The sequence below is a fragment of the Apis laboriosa genome, unplaced genomic scaffold (genome assembly GCF_014066325.1).
Source record: "Apis laboriosa isolate Shangri-la unplaced genomic scaffold, ASM1406632v1 scaffold69_cov144, whole genome shotgun sequence".
NCBI lineage: Eukaryota > Metazoa > Arthropoda > Insecta > Hymenoptera > Apidae > Apis > Apis laboriosa.
The window spans coordinates 3,882,793-3,903,149 of record NW_025224165.1 but is presented as its reverse complement, the minus strand read 5'-3'; the positions used below and the strand labels follow the sequence as shown (position 1 = coordinate 3,903,149).

Genomic DNA, 20,357 nt, shown 5'->3' with positions numbered 1-20,357 from the left:
TAAATCATAACCAATTCCTATAATCATATTCAGCTAAACTACATCAAACTATAACAAAATTTAATATTCTACTAGACTTACATACTTTCATTTCATAATATCATTATTGCTATATTATCTTACATCTCATAGAAAGAAAAATAAATGTAATCAATTTCTATCACAGAAAATCTATATCCATTCCTACATCCCCCAAATCAAATATTCTAAATTTAATATTCTACTAAACTTACATACTTTCATTTTATAATATCATTATTGCTATATTATCTTACATCTCATAGAAAGGAAAATAAATATGCTATGTAATCAATTTTTATCACAGAAAATCTATATCCATTTCTACATCCCTCAAATCAAATATTCTAAATTTAATATTCTATTAGACTTACATACTTTCATTTCATAATATTATTATTGCTATATTATCTTACATCTCATAGAAAGGAAAATAAATATGCTATGTAATCAATTTTTATCACAGAAAATCTATATCCATTCCTACATCCTCCAAATCAAATATTCTATTAGGCTTACATACTTTCATTTCATAATATTATTATTGCTATATTATCTTACATCTCATAGAAAGGAAAATAAATGAGCTATGTAACCAATTTCTATCACAGAAAATTTATATCCATTCCTATATCCTCCAAATCAAATATTCTATTAGACTTACATACTTTCATTTCATAATATTATTATTGTTATTACATTACTTATTACATTATTAATTATTCATCTAATAATTTTTAATAATTAACACTACTAATATCATCCTTACTATATATATCTTTTACTACAGTATACACTTAATACTTGATATACAACTATAATCGATAGATCTTCTAAAAAAAAATTGTAACAAATAAACCATCATGAGTTCACACACCGAATCCCCCATAAACTTTCCACATGGAAACGATTATTCCCGATACAATGGTTCGTTTGAGCGTGAATTATAAATCGATGAGAAGATTACCACGCGCTTCTGGATCCAATCCACGTGATCGTAAAGTTTGTTGCCACCCAGCTCGTACGGCAGCTGTGCAAAGTCGACGTGGAGCTGGAGCCTCGTCAGGGTGAGGTACGTCGGCTGAAACAACAACTAATTAATTCACGTCACGTATATGTATATATATATATATATATATGTTCACGAGCACGCTTGCAATTAAACCCATCGCGAATATATGTACATTTTCGTCACACGGAACGATTTTGACAAGTAAGCGTGAATATTTCACGCGATAATCGAGCGTGAACATGTGCCTCGAATCGGTCAAGCGACTCTTGTCGAGGATTGATTAAATGGCAGAGAACTATGGTTAAAAGGAGGGAAAACTAGTTTATCCTAGATGGATGTATATACGATTCGATAGAAAAATTATGTAAATAAAATTAGAAACGTTCCATTTCATCGGTGATGGTGTTTGAATGGTAACTTCATATCTCGATTCAGATAATACGTTAATACACGTGTAATATCGTGCGATTTCTCGTGGCACGATCGATTTATGATAGTGGCTTCTCAACATTTTGGATTACGAAGAAATTTATGCGAACATCAGGTAAATGGATCGTAAATGGATTCTGGATGTTTTTTATGCGGATTACGTGATTTACGTGATTTATGGAAATATGTTTTCTTTTTCTGTTTTGCATATATTATTTGAACAACCATGAATGGATCAGATATTTTTTCTTCTTATGCTAATTTATATATATATATATATATATATATATATATATATATGTATATATATATATATATATATTCGTATGATAATTTAAGAATATATTTGAATGTAAATTATGCGTAAAATAATTGTAATTCAAGTGTTATGTAATGGAAATAAATAAGGATACGTTTCGATAATGCATCGAAAATCATAATCCGATCGTAAAATTATGAATGAAAATATGTATGAGAAATATGCACGAATATTCCTTTTGGTAAGAATCGTAGTAATATCCTAGCTAATACGCCGCTTTCGTAATTTCGTGGAACACTTGTAACAAGTTACGTTTACTCTAGTATTGTGACAAGTTCGCGGAATGCTAATGTTCCAAGGAATACCAATCAAGAACTATTAGCTTAGTTATCTCAAGAGTAACTTGAGCACTTGAATTGAATTTTTCATCGAAAAATATTTAATATATATATATATTAAAGATTGAAATAAACTCCACTTACAAACTACAAAATTTATCGATAAATTGAATAATAAAAATCAAATCAAAAATTCCGGGAAAAATAATTTTATCAATTATGAATTACAAATTGTCTAATGATATGATAAATATATATGTAAAATTTACTATATTCGTGAAATAATTTTAGAGACTCGACTTTGGAAGTGAAAATAAATATTTGGTGTAAAATTTCGATGTAATTCCAATTTTATTTTTGTAGATAACGAACCTCTCCTTCCTTGTGCGATTTCGTGCAACTGTCCACCCTCTTGTCCCAGAAGCCATCAGGGCGCACCACGATGACGGATGCGGCAGAAGCTCCCAGAAGTACAGTAGACAACCTGATGCAAGATCTTGCCACCCTCCATGCACCCTTTCTCGCGTCCACTATCAAGACCAATCCATTCTTCTTCGTCTCCTCGCTATACCATGAAGAGTCACAAGTCATTTGCATTCCAATTATACAGAACGTCATCTGACAGTAAATATTTAAATTTGATTTTTAATTAATCGTAACAATTATTTTTTATATTACAATCGTAATAATTTTATCGATATATGTTAGATCAGAAATTAATTAATTTCTGTGTGACTGTTTCATTATTTATGTAAAAAGAAATCATACGAGTTTTGTTCTTTTAACATTCGAATTCAATACGATATTTGAATATCAAATGATGTCGAATGGATTGATTTAATGGATAAGAATCGAATAAAGTTAGGTTAAAGTAATCTCCATGAATTTTTTTTTTGATTCCATGGAATAAATAAAATATTTTGTATCTCTTTGCAAAGTGAAAAATAATCTTTTGCTCTCAAGTTTATTACTTTTTTATCAATCGATGCTGATAACGATACACCATTGGAATAAATCATAACTATTCCATTCGTATTTTACAAAAAAAATGCAAATATTGCAAAATTTTATAAATCAAACTTATATAAAGATTCAATGTGAAGACATTAGATTTAAGACTTTTAGACTTGATATATTATAATAAACTGATAAATATTCATATCTGAACTCCAAAAAAAAAAACAAAAAAAAAATATAGTTACCTAAAAATGGACAAAAAATAGGCGATCAATACTTCCAACCTTGGTTTCGTGGTCGGTTGAAGTTCTGAGGGAACATTGACCACCATCAAAGGTCTTCCTTCCCTGTCACGTCCTCCTGGAATGTACGCGAGCTTCGATTCGAGGGCTTCTAAAATATCCACTACCTCCAGATTCTTCGTGGGCATGGCTGAATCTCTTACTTCATCGTTCAATTTTCGATTACTTAAATTTACATTCAGAAAATAATATCTCGTTCCAACGATTATACAGTTATAGAGGCTCAAAAATATTAAAATAAAACTGATATCAAGAATATCTTTTTAATTCGTGAAAACTAATCATCGTCCAATGTATATCCTTTTTGTTGCATCCCTCTATTTCAAAAATATATACCGTCCAATTAATTAAATTCCATTAATTTGCGTTCAAACGCAGAAGATACTTCGAAAATAATCGAACGAGACGAATACTTTTTTCTCTTTTTCTTTTTGAAGATAAACTTGCGCACGAGTGTAACAATTGTGTATCAAGGATTCTCGTGATTTATGGAAAGTAGAGCATCGTGTAACACGTAACGCGAGATGTATCGGCCGGGTGAACGATCGATTTCACAAACGATCGGCGGAATTGTGTTACGCGCGATCAGGTTCGTTGACTGCGTAAAAAAAAAAAAAAAAAAAAAAAAAAGGCAGCACCTCGCGGTTTTGCATACCGCGGCACGTTCACAGTAACACGATCCTGATTTATCTCGCCTGTCGGGGAGACATTTTGTTGCTCCCCCTCCTCCACCCTCCCCTCCTCCCTCGGATTAATAGTGCGTTTCGAATAGTGCGTCTCGAGTAATTTGCATGCTCGAAGAAGCATAGAGCACAGTGAAAGTTGGAACGTGGCTCGTTGTTCTCCTTCCCTCCAAAACAGATCCTTGACCAACAGATCCTCCAGACTTACATTATTAACAGTTTATCGAATCTTCAATTGAAAAAAAAAAGAAGAAGAAGAAGAAAGAAAAGGAAGCGAGAAAATAGATTGAAATCGAAATCTGAAATATGCGGTGACGAAGCTGAACACGATAAAAGCGCGGGTATCAAAGCACCGATTGCCGGTGCAAAGAAACGACAAACGTTTGTCTCGAAACCATTTCAAAACCGGCCACGTCGTATCACCTTACGAAACCGCGATCCACAAGTCCTTCACTTTTGTCCTCGCGCCCACTTTTATCCTTCACCTTTCAAAATTCAAAAACTCACTCACAAACACCTCGAGATTATTTCATCCATCCTTCGAACTTGGAGAAACGCAACGCCTTCGAACGCCTGATGCTGAATGCCATCGGTCTCGGAACGAATATTTCCTCCAATTTTCGACCAAGATAGACGGCGATGCACGGTCGTGACTTACGGACAAGGTGTTTACAAGGCAAGTGGCGAGCCGGCCACAAACGCGGCAGCAGCTGTTGTCCCCGGTTGGTGCAGGTGCACGTGGTTGCCAACCCTCGATCGAAAAACGGAGGCGGAAATGCGATTCCTTCGCCCGATTCGGGGAGTGGAAAAACTGTGTGGCGCGCTTTCGCGTGCATGAACACGCGCGGCAGTCACGTGTTCCGGTTGAAGTCGTTGGTCGAAGAGAGCGGAGCTGCAGCTGCGACGGAGGCTGCAGGGAAACCGAAAGCCATCTCGCTGCTCCATTCAGGTACAACGGTACTCTGGCACCGATTAACCGTCTTCCCCTTCTCCTTTCTCTTCCTCGTGCTCTTCCGTCTCTTTTTCCCGCCTCGACGACCTCTTTCTCCGCGCGCCTCGTCCTCTTTTGTATTCCACGGAGCGGGCCGCGAAAATGCCCGGTGAAACAGGAAAAAATGGCTAATCCTTTGTAAATTTTATTGGACGCACGGGATCGGGTTTCGGAATTAGGCGTGTGGTTGAATGGGAGTGGACGGTAGGGAATTTCTGAAGGTTGAACGTGGTTTGGAGGTTTGGTTCGTTTCGTTTGATTTGGTTTGACGCTGTGGTATTCGCGAATGTGGTATTCCAAGTGTTATATATATTTTTTCTATTTTATTTTTTTTTAGAAAAGAAGTTTCTTTGAGGAACTGAGAGGTTTTTGTTTGATTTGGTTTGATATTAGAATGTGTGTGTGTATGATATAATGGAACGATCTTTATCAAAATTTTTTTAAAGGAGTGAAAGCATTCGGTATTTTTACGAGAAAATGATGGAATACTAGTTGGAAGAGGAAATAATGGCTAGTTCTTTGTCAGTTTTATTGGTTGCACGAGATCAGATTTTAAATTAGATGTATAGATGATTGGAAAAGTTCTGAAATGACCGAGATTTGGAGATGTTTTCATTTGTTTGATTTGGTTTAATGGTTTGATGGAATATTTCGCTGAATTATTTGAATATAATGGATTGTACAAGAAGCAATCTTTTTTTTTCAAAGAGAATTTTAATGTCTTCGTGTTTTGAATACACGAGTTTGAAAATATTTATTATGAGAAAAAGATGGAATGCTAAAATTTGAATATTTTATAACTTTAGAAAAAAAAACATTAAAAATTTAAAGATTCATTTCAACATAGCAATCATATTGATGGCTTATTATACGAATAATTTATGTCCATTTTTTTATTGAAATTTGAGTTTTTATACGCAACAAAAAGTTGATTTGATTTTTCTTTATTTTCGTATAAAAATATTACTTTATAAATTTGTAAAGAATAATATTTTGGTTTATTTTATGTTCCTGAATTAATACAATATTTGCATAATCTATCGATATGTACTTGAAATTAAAAATTAAAAATCCTTCACTTGAATATTATTTAAAAATTATACCAAATTTAAATATTGATAAAATCAAAGATTGTCGCGAATTCCACATAATTTTTTTTTATTGAAAGCCTGAATTTTATTTTTGTAACAAAACTTGTATCTTTTACAACATTTTCCCTTTCTATAAATTTTATATCCGTAAAAACATTAAATGGCAAATTATTTTATATTCATTTTAATCGTTATTACAATTGAAATTATAAATTTCTAAAAATTTTGTCTACTTCCTTCTCTATCGAAACTCGAGAAGTCAAAGGAAGATGGAGACCATGACGTTCGCAAAAAGAGAAGATCGTAAGCGATGAAATCACCACTATCCAAGTGACGATATGTTTCTCACAGTCGTGGAGAAGAATATTTCTTCGCAGCGTGATTTATAGACGCGATTAACCTCTCCTACTAAGGTCACATTACTAAAATATTTCCACTTCCAGACAAAACCTCCAAATCTATTGTGTATTTGATGAAACTTAAAACTTAAAGAAAATAAAATAAATCAACGTCTATTATTTATTAATAATTAATTATTATATCCGTAAAAATATTAATTAAATAGTTAAATCAATTAGAGAAATAAATCAATATCTTATTAATTAAATATATTATATGATTAAAATAGTAATCAAAAAATCAAATAAAAATAAATTAATTTTCGAGTTATTGTGACAAGAATTATTGTGACAAGAAGAAAAATTATGATTTATCATAAAATTAAAATAATCGTGGTCTTTAATAAAACGAGTATATTCAAGTCACGCCTGATTGAAATTTTATCAATTTGTGAATTGAGCACAAGGACAAATCAATTTTCTTTAATATTGATTTCAACGATTTTTTAACACGAAGAAATTAATTTTGTTTTATTTTATCATCTTTGTTTATAGGTACGAGATACCACATGGCCTCTCGATACCTACTTCGAGGAATACAAGATGACCACGAAGGACGATCAAGGCTTGTTCCCATATCCAGTACGAAACCTCAAATTCTTTCGACATTATAGAGAGAAGCATGTACATGAATACTAACTATATATCGTAAGATATTCCTATATATCAATTTTAATCTCGCTTTTTCCTCTCAAATATCTTTTCAAATTTTTTAATAAAAATCAATTATAAATCGATTCAATAAATTTTGAAAATATCTGAAGAAAGAAAGAAAAGATCAATTGTTAAATAACAATTATATTTTACATAACATAATAATCGAAATGAAATGACTAAAGAAGAAATGAAAAAAATATAAAAATATTCGGAATTTTATATTTCACGAAAAGGAAATAATTAAAGATTGTTCCTTTTAAACGACGATAGGTACGAATATTACATTACAGAATGATTAAAGTTATAACTAATTGTAAAAGGAGAACATACAGAAAAAAAAAAAATAATCAGAATTTCGTGTTTCAGAAAAAGGAAGTAATTAAAAATAATCTTTTAAATAACGATAATGCTATTTTACATCGCACGATGATTGAAATTACGATTCATTTTAAGCAGAAGATAAAAATGGTAGAAAAAATGATAGAAATAATTATATAGTCTCGTGTGTTACTTTGCGAGATAATTAAAATTATGAACGGAAAAGGAATGAATATATTCTCGCATTGTTCCTCGATTTGAAATCGTTTAGCAATTAATGCATAATGCAAAAGTATCATATCTGTTTGATGGCTCGCGCGAGCTGCAAGGTCGGTGACCGGCGTTGACCAAATACCGTGAAAAGCAAGGTGTGCCTTCGTAAATATAAGCATATGATACATTCCAGTGGGAGTATCGGAGAAAACGAGAGAGACAAAGAGATCAGACAGTTGGGAGAAGAAATATCTGACGGTGATGACATCACGATCGCGTTCATCTTTACACCGGAAATTCGAGGACCTGCTACATCCGGTTGGATCGTTCGTTGGATTTGGAAATATTTCGATACACCATTTTTCTTCACGTCATTGAAAATTTATTTGACACAATTTGAAATATCTCATTAATTATATCTAAATTAATTCTACACTTTTTTTTATGCCACTATTGATATTAACCAGCGATTTATTCTTTGAATAAATCCTTTCCCACGTATGCTCCTCTAATCAGATGATACATTTGGTGATTAATTTCCAAATCTAATAGAATATGAATTCGAAACGAATTGTAATCTTAATCCTCGCCACTCGATTCGATAAATAAACTTTTCATTCCCTCAAAAACAAATAAACTGTGCTTTGCTACGTATACGTAATAAGAAATTTATTCACACAACAATAATATTACGATCTTCAGACAAAATTCGTTTCCTCTTTAACTCTCTCATTCCGCAGGAGGTGTCAGCAACGGTCCATTCCGACCGCCATCTTCCCAAATCACTTACATAACCCCAAACAACAACAATGAAAACAAAGTTAAATTTCAATCATCCCGGGCGCAAAATCAACGACAGACGGGCGGACAGACACCGTCCCCTTCACACGTCTACGTGTATTTCGTGAAATTTAGGAAGCGCGCCCGTTCGAGGCGGGACGAAGCGAGCGAGAGACAAAGATAGCTCGACAAGAGGAAGCCCAAAGAGGCTGGCGTCGCCACGGTCGTCGGCCACGAAGAGGTCCGCCAGTACTGCACCGAGCCTCGTGCTATATCGAGCCGAACACGCTCTTTCTCTCTCTCTTTCTCTCTCCCCTTATTTATCTCTCTCTCTCTCTCTCTCTCTTTCTCTCTCTCTCTCTCTCTCCCTCTTTCTCTGTTTCGACTTCGGTTCAGCCATCGTCGAAGACAGTTCGCCGTGGATACACCTCGAGGCTTTCCTCCGATCGATCCATAAGATCCGGTGATCGATGAGGATATTTCGAAGCTCGATGATCGTGGAACGGTGGAAAAGGTGGCCAGCAACGGAGTGATCGTCGAGCGAGGCTCGACGTGGAAGAGGAAGAGGAGGAACGATCATGGGCAACGCCACCACGAAGAGCCACTACTCGAAGAGCCAGCCTCTGACCGCCACCAGGAGGCCACGTTGGGAGGGATCAGGTAGAGAGATACACACGCACATACACACATAATGCAACACACATACACTGATTTTCGTTTCTGCTCGTTACGCGTCGTTCGACGAGTCTCGATCCCGAGGGATGATCAGGGTTCGATGCGTCATCCGGGACGGGCTGTCGATCGCCATCTTGATCGAGGCTTCGATTCCACTCGTCAAAGTTTCGCTTTCAGTTTCGCGCGAATAACTGTATATGTATATGTATTTGTTTCGCCTCGAATATTTTTTTGCCTCGAAAGAAGAGGATATATTGTTATTTTGATTTGATCTTTAGAGAGAGAACGAAACTCGTGGTTCAGCTCGTGCCGTGTAGGAACGAAGGGGTGTAGGTGAGACGTGACGATCGTAGGGCGCGTCTCTGGTGACACAGAGTTTCCGGTATAGAATGATGTAGATGCCTCTTTCTGTGCCTGTCTCTTGATTGGCTTGCCTCGATAGTGGGATGATATCTAAAATTAGGCTGCTTCTGCCGACAACATATCTATCAAGCCCAACGCGCAACGTTTGAGTGATCGTTAATGGACGGGGAATTGGGCAAGTTCATTGGGTCAGTGGGGGATTTTCGTTCTTCTCTGTAGTGGAGATGGATGGTGTTGAGGGGAGAGGAGGGGGATGAACAATTATCGAGTTATCAAATCGGGAAATTGGAACGATCACGTTGGAAATTTTCGTGGTACAGTCAATGAGGGACTGTATTTCTGTCAGTGGAAGATGGTTCTATGGTTTATTCGAGGAGATCGTGGATTTATTTACTATCAAATCAACCGGTAATCCAAAATTAACTTCCTCGGCGTTGGGGGCGTTTATTTTAATAGACGATTGGTTGGTCGGTCGGTTGAACGATGGAAAACGTTGTGGCGTTTGTGAAGTTTCGTTCGGATTAAAAATATTCTTCCATTATATTTCTATTGTATTTTACTATGGTGGATTCGATGTAACTTTAACTATTAACTCGTTTATTGATATCTCTTTTTGTCAAATGTAAGTTTGATGGTTCAAACGAAGGGAATATTATTAGAAATAGATATTTGTATATCTAATTGCAAGTATTTTTTATTTGGTTTTGATAAAAAAATTGAAAACAATCCTTCTTTCGCAAGAGTTCTTCTCTTGAAGATATCATATTTTTATTTTTAGAACGATTAAAAATATTCGAAAGAATGTTGGATTCTAGATTTTAGACTTGTAAGATAATTTTACGTTAACACTATTGTTACTATTAATCTCTTATTATTAGATTGAAGATATTTATTCATTTATTTGAACACTTTCCTATTTTTTAATTACATTTTAACTTTTTAATGAAATTTTGCATAATATGAAGAACCTAATGGATTACATGTCATAAACAATTTTCTTTTTATTGAAATATCTTGAAATCAATACTAAAAGTTTTCATTTTTTTAAAAATATAATAATTTTACAGTATAAACCAAAATTTTAAGTTACGAAACATTTAAAAAAAAAAGATTCTCAGTATATTCATAAGAATCTTACAATTTTGGTTGATTTCATTCTCTATGCTCCACAAACATTCGTTAAAATCATAATTTTCTAATTAATTTTCAATAAATTTCTTTATAAAATAATATCAATGTAAATACTTCTTTGAATCTACTATGTATGAACATTTATTACAAATAATTTTTCCTTCTGTTCAACCCACATGTTCGATACGTGATCAATTGGCACAACTTTTAGATAGGAATCAAAGAATCGATTCAAAAACGATAGGCACGTTGTAGAAGAGTGATGAAGACATGTCGGGCCGGTGTCTGATATCGAATTCTCATAGTGCCCTCAGAACAGCGAGGCAGCCGCCCTAGGATTGCCAAAGAGTTTCAAATTTTATTTTGGGATCGCCACCTGCGTGCTACCGTGTATTTCGCGTGTGAGCATCGCCCTGGCACGTGCTAACTTTCTGCGAACTTATTAACCAGTTAACCCCATTTCACGCCATTTCTCGAGTCGACGTCGTCTTTCTAAAATAGAACATATCGCCTTCGATCTTTAAACATATTAAAAAGTGCATCGAAAATAGAGAAAAAATTAAAAGTTGTTGAGTGAAATAATCGGTGAGAAAATGGTTCGAGATGTTTGTCCGTTACCCATACGGAGCTGTGGTATGTTCGAAATTAAATAAACAGTAGTCTAAAACTGGATGCCTTGGATTCTTTTCCGAATCTTTCGAGAAGTATGAAGAAAAGTGGATTTTAAAATATCTCATTTCAAATTCTTGATTAATCTAAAGAAAATATAGAGGGAATAATTATATATATATCTACAAATATTTTATTTATTAAAACAAAGAAAATATATTACGAAATCGTTTAAAAATAATTCAACAATTACACATGTTACAAAGTTCCATTCTGCACAATTACATTATCTCGTTTCTCTCAACAAATAAAATAAAGAAACACGAGATACCTCTGTCATTTTCGCCATTCCAGTATCCAAACGAATCGCGACAAAAGAGAAAGAAAAATAAATATCCAAAAAAAAGTGAAGCATTTGATTCGGCTACAGGACTTCCGGCGCCACCGGGGAAGCCAATTTTGATACCAGGAGCGGACGAGTCTCAACCGGATGTGGTCGCGATTCGTTGGGAGAGGTCACCGAGTAACGGTGGCTCGGCGATCGTCGGCTACCTGGTGGAGCATCGAAGACTGGGCTCGCAGCATTGGGTGCGCAGCACGCCGGGTCTTTGCACCTTCCCGGAACTGACCTTGAGCGGCCTCGAGCCAGGATGGCGCTACCAATTCAGGGTCAGGGCCCAGAACGCGGTTGGCCTGTCCCGGCCCAGCGAGATCTCCGATCCTTTGACCGTCACCTTGCAGAGATCCGTTGCGTCCGCGCCCCAGTTTGACCTCGAGGTCAAGGACACCACCGTGCTCGAAAACGAGCAGGTAATTTCCCCCTTTTTCATTCGCGTTTTTAAGGAATAGAAATGTTGGAATAACGGCGACGGATCATTACGTAGATACTTTTCCTCGATAAGTTAATAAGTTCAAATATGTGTATAGTGATTATCTGGAGGAATTCTGGAGGATAAATTTATTCGAATGACACAATTAAATTAATTATTTTTTTAGATCTGTGTCCTGAGATACGAATCTTGTTCGATAATAATTTTGAATAATCGACGTTTTATTATTAATTGATGTATCGATTAAATTCCATAAATATCTATTGTGTTATTTCATTTTGAATATACGAAGTTATATAGTTTCTTGTAACAAATGTTCCATGAAATGTTGTTAAAATTAAAAGATAAATTTCATTAAAAATCTTCTTACGATTGAAATTCGTACACAAAAAAATTATAAATTAACTAGAAACTAATCATCTAATTTTTCGATTTCTCTTATATTAATTTACATCAATATAAAAAAAATGATAATTCTCTTAATCAATTCTTCTATTTCATCTTAAATCCAGGCCGAATTTGTGGTGCGATTTACCGGATCGCCCCTTCCAAAAATCGCATGGTTCAAGGATGGTTTCGAGATATTCAGCAGCAGGCGGACGAGGATCATCACCGAGAGTGGGAAAAGCGTTCTTCTCATTCATCAAACCGCGCTCAACGACGAGGGAGAAATAAAATGTACAGCAACGAACCGAGCTGGCCATGCTAGCACCAAAGCGAGATTAATTCTGGAAGGTTTACAAATTTTCAATTTTTAAAATTTCTCGATGACGAAAATTTCCAATAATATTTCCTATTATCCTTGAGCAGCACCCCCAAAGATACGACTTCCGCGCCAGTACGAAGACGGCCTTCTCTTCGAGCAAGACGAAACGATCAGATTAAAGGTGTCGTTAGCTGGAAGGCCTCCACCTTCGGTGATTTGGTACCACGATGGCGAGGTGGTCTCGAGCGACGAAAGACACGTGTTCGAGTCGATGGACGGTGAATCGATCTTGAAGATACCCGATGCCAAACGAGTCGACAGAGGAGAATACGTGGTTAAAGCGATAAATAAGCTTGGGGAGGACACGTCGTCGTTTCTGGTGACTGTGACAGGTTGTTATTATTTGCGAATAAAAATTAATGAATCGAATTTTAAATTGAAAATGTGAGTGTCAGGTTATGAGAGACTGAAATTACATATAAAAGATAATGATTTTTTGAACAATTTAGAATTATCCGAATTTCTTACTGTATTTAAACTAACATTATCTGAAAATGTTCATTATTCTGGAAAATATATCCTGATATTTATATTAATTTTTTATGATGATGTATTATATAATAAGCTCGGATAATTTTATAATTTCATCATATTTTATCTAATTCCGAAAAATGTATTTAAGAAAATATGAATTACAAAAACAAGGATAAACTTTACAAATTGCAAAACAAAAGTTTTAATTTTTTTATAAAGTTTTATTTAATTGATAAATAAACGTTTCTCTCTGAAATATCGTTAATTTCTCTATTCTTCTTTGCAATATAAACAGATGGTTTTACACGAACCATCGTGAAATCGTGTTATCGTATAAATGCTTTTTGTATTATAATCCAAATATAAAAATAAAATGCTCTGTATTTCTTTTTGTTTGTAGATCGACCTGCTGCGCCTGGAAAAGCGACAGTCACGATGACGTTAGGAAGATCGGTGTCATTGACGTGGCAAGAGCCGGAAGACGACGGTGGTTGCAAGATTGGCACATACATCGTCGAGTATTATAGAGTTAGCGATAAAAAATTGCGATGAAAATTCTTCTTTTGAAATTTATATTCTTATATTCTCTTCCTTTTTACTGATTATTATTATCTTTGAAACTTTGTTTTATAGATCGGTTGGGACGTGTGGTTGAAGGCGACCACGAGTAGGCAAACTAAAGCAACGTTGTCCGAGCTGATCGAAGGATCCGAGTATAAATTTCGAGTGAAAGCAGAGAATCCGTATGGAGTAAGCGAGCCAAGCGAGGAGAGCGATGTAATTTTCATTCCAGATTTGAAAAGAGGGTATGTTTGTAATATACGTAAAATCGTATATTTTGATATTTTTAAAAAAATATAAATGTATTTGTCAATCTTTTAATTTTGAATTTAAAAAAAAAATTTCTTCAACAAAACATTCATTATAAATAATATATATTATTATTCGTTAATTATATCGCAAAAATATTATGTATAATTAAATCACGAAATCATGGAAGACGTTTTGAAACAAGAATCGTTTTCGTTATATAAACTCTCCAATTTCTTCTAAAAGTAAAATTTTTCAAATTTTTATCACATATACTTTATCAGGATGAAACTATTAATATTTTCACGTATCTATCAAAAAACAAATGTGTCATTTTTATATTTCCACTTCGTAATATTTATATCTTATTTAATTTTAAATAAAAATAAGTAACGCGACATTTCTTCGAATATTCAGTATAGTGGCGCCCTTGTTGAGCGGAAAATCGCAGAGTCAAAGAGAAATTAGATCGCGAGAGAAACGAGAAGTGAGTTTCGCCGTTCCAACCCAGAGAACCAGAAGTTTGACGAGAGAGGAGGCCCGAGACGACGACATTTTTGGGCCGGCTAGTCGATCGATATCGGCTCAAAGACTAACAGGAAGGCCATCCAGAGCCGACAGCAGGGTGACTTTTGCTTTGGACACAATGGATAAGTCGAAGCCACCTGTTCCACCGGCCAGATCGAAGGATCATTCCAGTTCGAGGCATGAGAATCAGGTTGGAAATCACGTGGATCGTTTCACTGTTAACACGAATCTACCAAACACCGAGGTAAGTAGTTTTACTGTAATAATAAAATTTAAATATGTAAGCAATTAACAAATATTAGATTTTAATATAAAGTTCAAAGAAAATAGATACATAGAGTCTGAATTTTTTAAAATTTAAAAATTTAATACAGTGTAAATTTCTTTTTCTATATAATTAAATTTAATTTTGTTTTTACTTAATATTAGGTATAATTAAATATAATGATTAAGTAAAAGAAAAGAGAATTTTTTTAGAATTATTATTTAGAATTATCTCTATTCAATTATATCACCATTGAATCATCCATAATATTAATTATATGTTCTTTAAAAAAACTTTATTTTTTTTCACATACAAGTTCAATTAATCTTCAAAAATGAACTTCAAAAAGAGACTTTCTTTTGCATAAACACTTCATAAACATTGTAAAATTTAATATAAATGGAATATAACAAAATATCGTTGTAAACAGGTTTTAATTCAAAATAAAGAACCTCCACAAATACCATTGACAACCGTGACAGTGACTCCACCTACAATGGAAGAATCCAACAAGCGTTCAGCGTTCAGAGAATCGCGTTCGCGATCAGTTTCCATGTCCAGAGAGCGCAGCATGTCTCCATTGTCGATGCCCAAGATCCAAGAACAGCACGAAGAAGAAACATTCAACTATTCGCGTCCATCGATAAGTTTAACTTTGAAGAAGCAGCAAGCCGTCGTCGACGAGGTTGAAACACCGCGAGTAACAAAAAGTGACAGTTTGTACGACAAATTAGGATTGCCTATCTCCCCCAGAGAGGATGATGTCACCGTTATGCACGGAAGTTCGGAATTTATGCTGGTTTTGTACCCGGAAGATCAAGCGAAGAAAGTGGATGACACAACGCGAAAAGATTTAGGTATTGCGATATTATTTAATTGGAAAGGAATATTCGTTGAAATTTTATTTTTCAGAATTCGCCAAGAAATCATGTGAAATACTAGTACTAGTATTTTTAAATGATCATACATGATCAATAATAGTAACATTAATATTTTGAAATTAATAGCATTACATTGCTACAAAGATTTAAAATTTGATGAATGAAAAATTGACATAAAAATGACACAAATGTATTTAATAAATTTATAATCAAGATTTTATGTTGAAAATATTAATTTTAACATAAACAAATTGAGAACTGAGGGGAAATTTCAATGTTAAATTTTTAACGAAAAAAGTTTCAAATATTTCATTCAACAATCATTCGTACATTGCGTTAGAGACTTCAATAAGTATTTCAGAATTTTTTTAGAACTCCTCGTTATGAATAAACGCAGATAAAGAATTATAATAGTCAATATTTACAACGAAGAAAATAGTAAAATATTTGCTCACCTCGTTTCGATTAAAAAACACTGAAAATAATACATTATTAAAAACATTTGAAACGATAAAAATTAATTTCCTTTCCGATAATTTCCCAATTTCCAGAGGCAAAACGGGGTGCAATGGAGGGGGCAGAGGACATCGAGGACCTGATACCACCACCCATGTCCCTCTCCCTCCCAGAACTGTTCAGCGTGGAGCACCAAGTGGTAGAAACCCTGAGAGAGGCGGTCAGCTCCACTGAGCTGCTCCACGAGCGTGCCATGGAACGTTTCTATCGTGCAGTGGCGGCTGAAGAGGCATCGGAACTGGCTAAGAGGAAAAGCCAACTCGAGAGAAGAACCGGGGAGCTGGCGACAACGATAGCGAACAAAACAGGCGTCGAAGACATCTCAGACAACCAAAGATCCTCGTTCAAACGACGGCTCTCCAACCCGACCGTTCCATCCTCGAACCTGATCACCTGGCAGTCGAAGAAGAATCGTAGAAGACTGAGCGACAGCCAAACGGAAACCGTCAAAGCGCCTCAGAAACTCTTGACCCCTGCCACCTTCTTATTGGACGTGGAGACAAGGTCTGATCCCAATATACCCAGCGATTCAGAGTCACCGATCGCGACGCAATGGGGATTGGAGAATAAACCAATTTTGGAGGACACGCCATTGCGCAGGTGGCACGACACCAACGTCTCCTCATTGGTCGAGGAAGGAAGGCAGGAAGAGAAATCGATAGCCTGGCAACCAGCGAGCAACGAGGGTGGGCGCATCGAGGAACCGCCTCGGGACCAAATTCAACCAACAACTCAACAATCTCAACCGGGAACGAGGCGAGAAGAAGAAGAAGAGGAAAAAGAAGAGGAGGAGGAGGAGGAGGAGGAGAGCGTAGAATCGTCGGAAGAATCCTCGGAGGAGGTCAGCAGCGCCGACAGCGAGGATTTGAAGCTTCTAAAAGCAAGAATCCTTGCCAGACAGGTGCTTGACGAGGAGGACACTTACCATCCAAGAGGGAAGCCGATTCTTCACGTTGAAACCGAGCCTTCCTCGCAACCGATCCGATCTGTGGCCCTCGTCTCTCCCAGCACCGTGGTTCCAAAATCGATCCTGAAGAAGCCCAAAGAGGAGCCACAGATCCCCGTGAACAGTTTCGGCAGACCTATCCCACCCGAGAAACCTGTCAGAAGATCGTTACCACCGAACGTTCATCCGTTGAACAGGAACGAGCAGGAGGAGGAGGAGGAAGCGAGCGAGGAGAGACAGGTCACTCCAGAGCCTGCCAGGGTACCGGTTATGTCCGAGTCCGACACCGACAGCGTGTTGTCCGCGGGCGAAGCGGCTAAGAATCGCAGGATTCAGGCAAAGATGAGAACAGCGACACCGGAGGAGGAGGTGGACGAGGAGGACATCGAGGCGAGGATGGCGGTGGTCAATCACTACACCGAGATAGTCAGGGAGCACTCGTCCCTCGCTCGTTATCACAATTACAGAAGCTCCGAGGAGAGGAGACAGTTTGGGGAGAATTCGGCTGGTTCCAGGAGATCTTCGATCTCGGACGATCAAGGAGGGAGAGATCGTTTCGAGGTGTCAGGAAGGCAGGAGAACGTCGAGGGGAGGAAGAGAGTCGAGGAGAGGCAACAAACGAAAGTTGTCGCGGGTTCTCGAGGTACGACTCCAGCCAGGGATACGAAGGAGAAACGATCGAGCAGGCCGTCCTCCAGGAATCAGTCCCCGGTTTCGAGGTCGAGGAATGTGTCCACGGAAAGAGGAGGAGTTTCCTCGAGATCTTCGTCGAAGAGCAGAGTTCGTGCACCGTCCCAAGACAGAAGGCCACCTTCGAGGACCGGGTCGGAGGAGCAACGATCAGTTCGAGAGGAAGGAGGTGGTCGTCGATCGAGGAGATCCTCTTCGAAGACACCTTCCAGATCTAATTCGAGGGACAGGAACAGAGCGGAGACGCCCGTCGAGTCGAAGATGGAACGTCTGCAGAAAGCTTTGGAGAGCAAGAGGTATCGACCCTATTCTAGACGTGGATCGAGCACCTCACGTGGGAGGGAGTATCAGTCTGAGAAAGGTTGGCGGGAGAGCCGATTGAACGAGGAACAACTTGCTATAGAGGCGAAGCATAACGTGAGATCGACGGTGGAGTACATAACTGATCTGACATTGTTGCTTGCCGCTGTCTACGTTTATCTGTTCAAGAAGGAGACCCTGGCGATTCCCTTCATAGCGCTTCTGTTCTATAGAAGAATCCAGCATGAGATCAAGGGAAGGGTGTCGAAGGGGTGGTGGTCGTCGAAACGAAACTCATGACGAGGACACGACGAAATTTTACGACGTATTTTGAATACGGGGAGATAAAAATGGGGAGGAATATTTATGGAAATTTTGGAAATTGTACGTACGTAGGATCGATGTGCACGTGTCGAGGAGACATTTTTCAATCCTTGATATTCGGAGATCATCGTCTCTTACTCGGGATGATCGCTCGAAGAACAAATTCTTGACCTTCGATTCGACGGCATTGCAACATGCCGATTCTCGACCTTTAGGGTTGTAGACTTCGAGATGCATTCGTATGGCAATCTGTCAAGTGCGACGGTGCATCGATTGATGGCTCGTTCGATGACGGGCCAATTGTTGTATTTCATTTGAGAATTTACACACGGAACGAGTATCAAAAATGATAGTACATGTTTTACAAGAGAGATATATTTAATAGTATATGATTATAAATTATTATTATTATTATTATTATTATTATTATTATTATTATTATTTGTTGTAACTATTATTTATTCCTATTTATTATGGATATTCTTACGTGCAATAAATGTGTACATAACTGTTGAATTTAAATTTATTCTTCTTTCTGTTTTATTTTTAAATTTTTCTTATGATTTTGAATTATATATATATACTTTGTGTAATAATTACGATAAAAATTTAGGAAGAAGAGATCTTTCACGATGTTTATTATTATTTAAGAGTTAAGAAATAAATTGTAGAAATAAAGCGATCGCTTTACAATTTTAGCCAAGACGTTTATTGTATAAGCCTTACATTCTATTTTAATTTCATCTAGATTTTAAGCCTCTCTACCGATATCATGACCACGACAATTACGTTTCTGTTGGCCAGGAATCTATTCTGTTCCTTATTTAAGTCTGACGCTCCACTTTAACACAAAAGCAAATCTTAAGATAATAATCATGATAACGGAATTATTGGTATCCGTATTGCTCATAGTTGAATTCATTAGTTTCAAATTTTTAATTATCAAATTATAAGATTTTTTTATTTCGAGAAATCTTGCAAAAAATTTATCAATCACTGAATTCGTATTATTAGTCAAGAATCTCGAATTCCTCCTGTTCCAAAATTAACGTCGTATTTCATCATTAAACTATATATTAGCTGGCAAATCAATCATTCCATTTTAGTCAATTAAATATTATCTCTTCCAAATTCAAGAAATTCATCCCCTTCATTAGAAGATAAAATAGTAAAAATGGTCAATTATATTTTTATTTTAATTTTAATCAAAAATATATATTTATTTGTACTAACAATTAGAAAATAGTGGAAAATTTAAAATATTGTTATCTGTAGAATGATAAATTAATAAGAAAATCATTCGAAAACTCGACAGATTGGAATATTATGCAAAAGAAATAAGAAGAATTTAAATGAAAATTAAATTAATTCGTCATAAATATTATGTTATTACAATCTAGACAATGTATAAATGATTCTCCTAAAATTCAGTGAACTATAATTCTATAATAATATTTAAGCTGTTAATTTTTTAAGATACTCCAAATCATTTAATAATTTTTAAACTTCTCTGTGAAATTCTTTGAATTCTATTATTTAGAAAAACTTACCAATCTAATATCTTACAATCCAAAAACGAAATTCAGATCGAAAATAAAATAAAAAAAAAAAAGGTCAAAGAAAGAAGAAAAGCGTAGCCCGAGAGAGAAAGAGAAAATTCAAAATTATTCGAAGCAATGCGCCAGGTCACGTCAGGGATAGATAGAAAGCTACCACAATAATAACCAATTACCTCCAAAAAGAAAAACCAAAATCGAGAAATCGAAAAAACCAAAGAAAAAAGAGAAGAAACTCCACTTATAA

General features: G+C 35.9%; 2 protein-coding genes across 3 annotated transcripts in view; one reads left to right on the top strand and one right to left on the bottom strand.

The window, feature by feature from the left end:
• The window catches only part of LOC122719055 (titin-like), a gene marked incomplete at its 3' end in the record, with an annotated part of 177,849 nt that extends 174,406 nt beyond the window's left edge, over window positions 1-3,443 (bottom strand). The window contains exons 1-3 of the mRNA XM_043944582.1: window positions 3,291-3,443; window positions 2,429-2,674; window positions 986-1,099 (exon numbers count right to left, since the gene is read on the bottom strand). Of these exons, the coding sequence (XP_043800517.1) occupies window positions 986-1,099; window positions 2,429-2,674; window positions 3,291-3,443 (513 nt within the window). The remainder of the gene's footprint in view (window positions 1-985; window positions 1,100-2,428; window positions 2,675-3,290) is intronic.
• Window positions 3,444-8,080: 4,637 nt separating this feature from the next.
• On the top strand, window positions 8,081-19,176 carry LOC122719080 (muscle M-line assembly protein unc-89). 2 transcript variants are annotated; one of them, XM_043944618.1, is made up of 9 exons: window positions 8,081-9,106; window positions 11,637-12,034; window positions 12,567-12,789; window positions 12,865-13,152; window positions 13,695-13,822; window positions 13,928-14,100; window positions 14,522-14,876; window positions 15,328-15,754; window positions 16,330-19,176. In XM_043944618.1, exons 1-9 carry the CDS (start codon window positions 9,025-9,027, stop codon window positions 18,528-18,530), a joined length of 4,275 nt encoding a protein of 1,424 aa, XP_043800553.1. In that variant the 5' UTR covers window positions 8,081-9,024; the 3' UTR covers window positions 18,531-19,176. The 2 variants fall into 2 exon arrangements, with proteins under 2 accessions (XP_043800553.1, XP_043800554.1); XM_043944619.1 differs by having other exon boundaries at window positions 8,082-9,106; window positions 11,655-12,034; window positions 16,330-19,175.
• The last annotated feature ends 1,181 nt before the right edge of the window (window positions 19,177-20,357 follow it).

Coding starts and splice junctions, on each gene's coding strand:
- LOC122719080 (XM_043944618.1), top strand. CDS start 9,025: ATGGGCAACGCCACCACGAAGAGCCACTACTCGAAGAGCCAGCCTCTG. Junction 12,790..12,864: donor AGCGAGATTAATTCTGGAAG/GTTTACAAATTT, acceptor ATCCTTGAGCAG/CACCCCCAAAGATACGACTT. Junction 14,877..15,327: donor CGAATCTACCAAACACCGAG/GTAAGTAGTTTT, acceptor CGTTGTAAACAG/GTTTTAATTCAAAATAAAGA.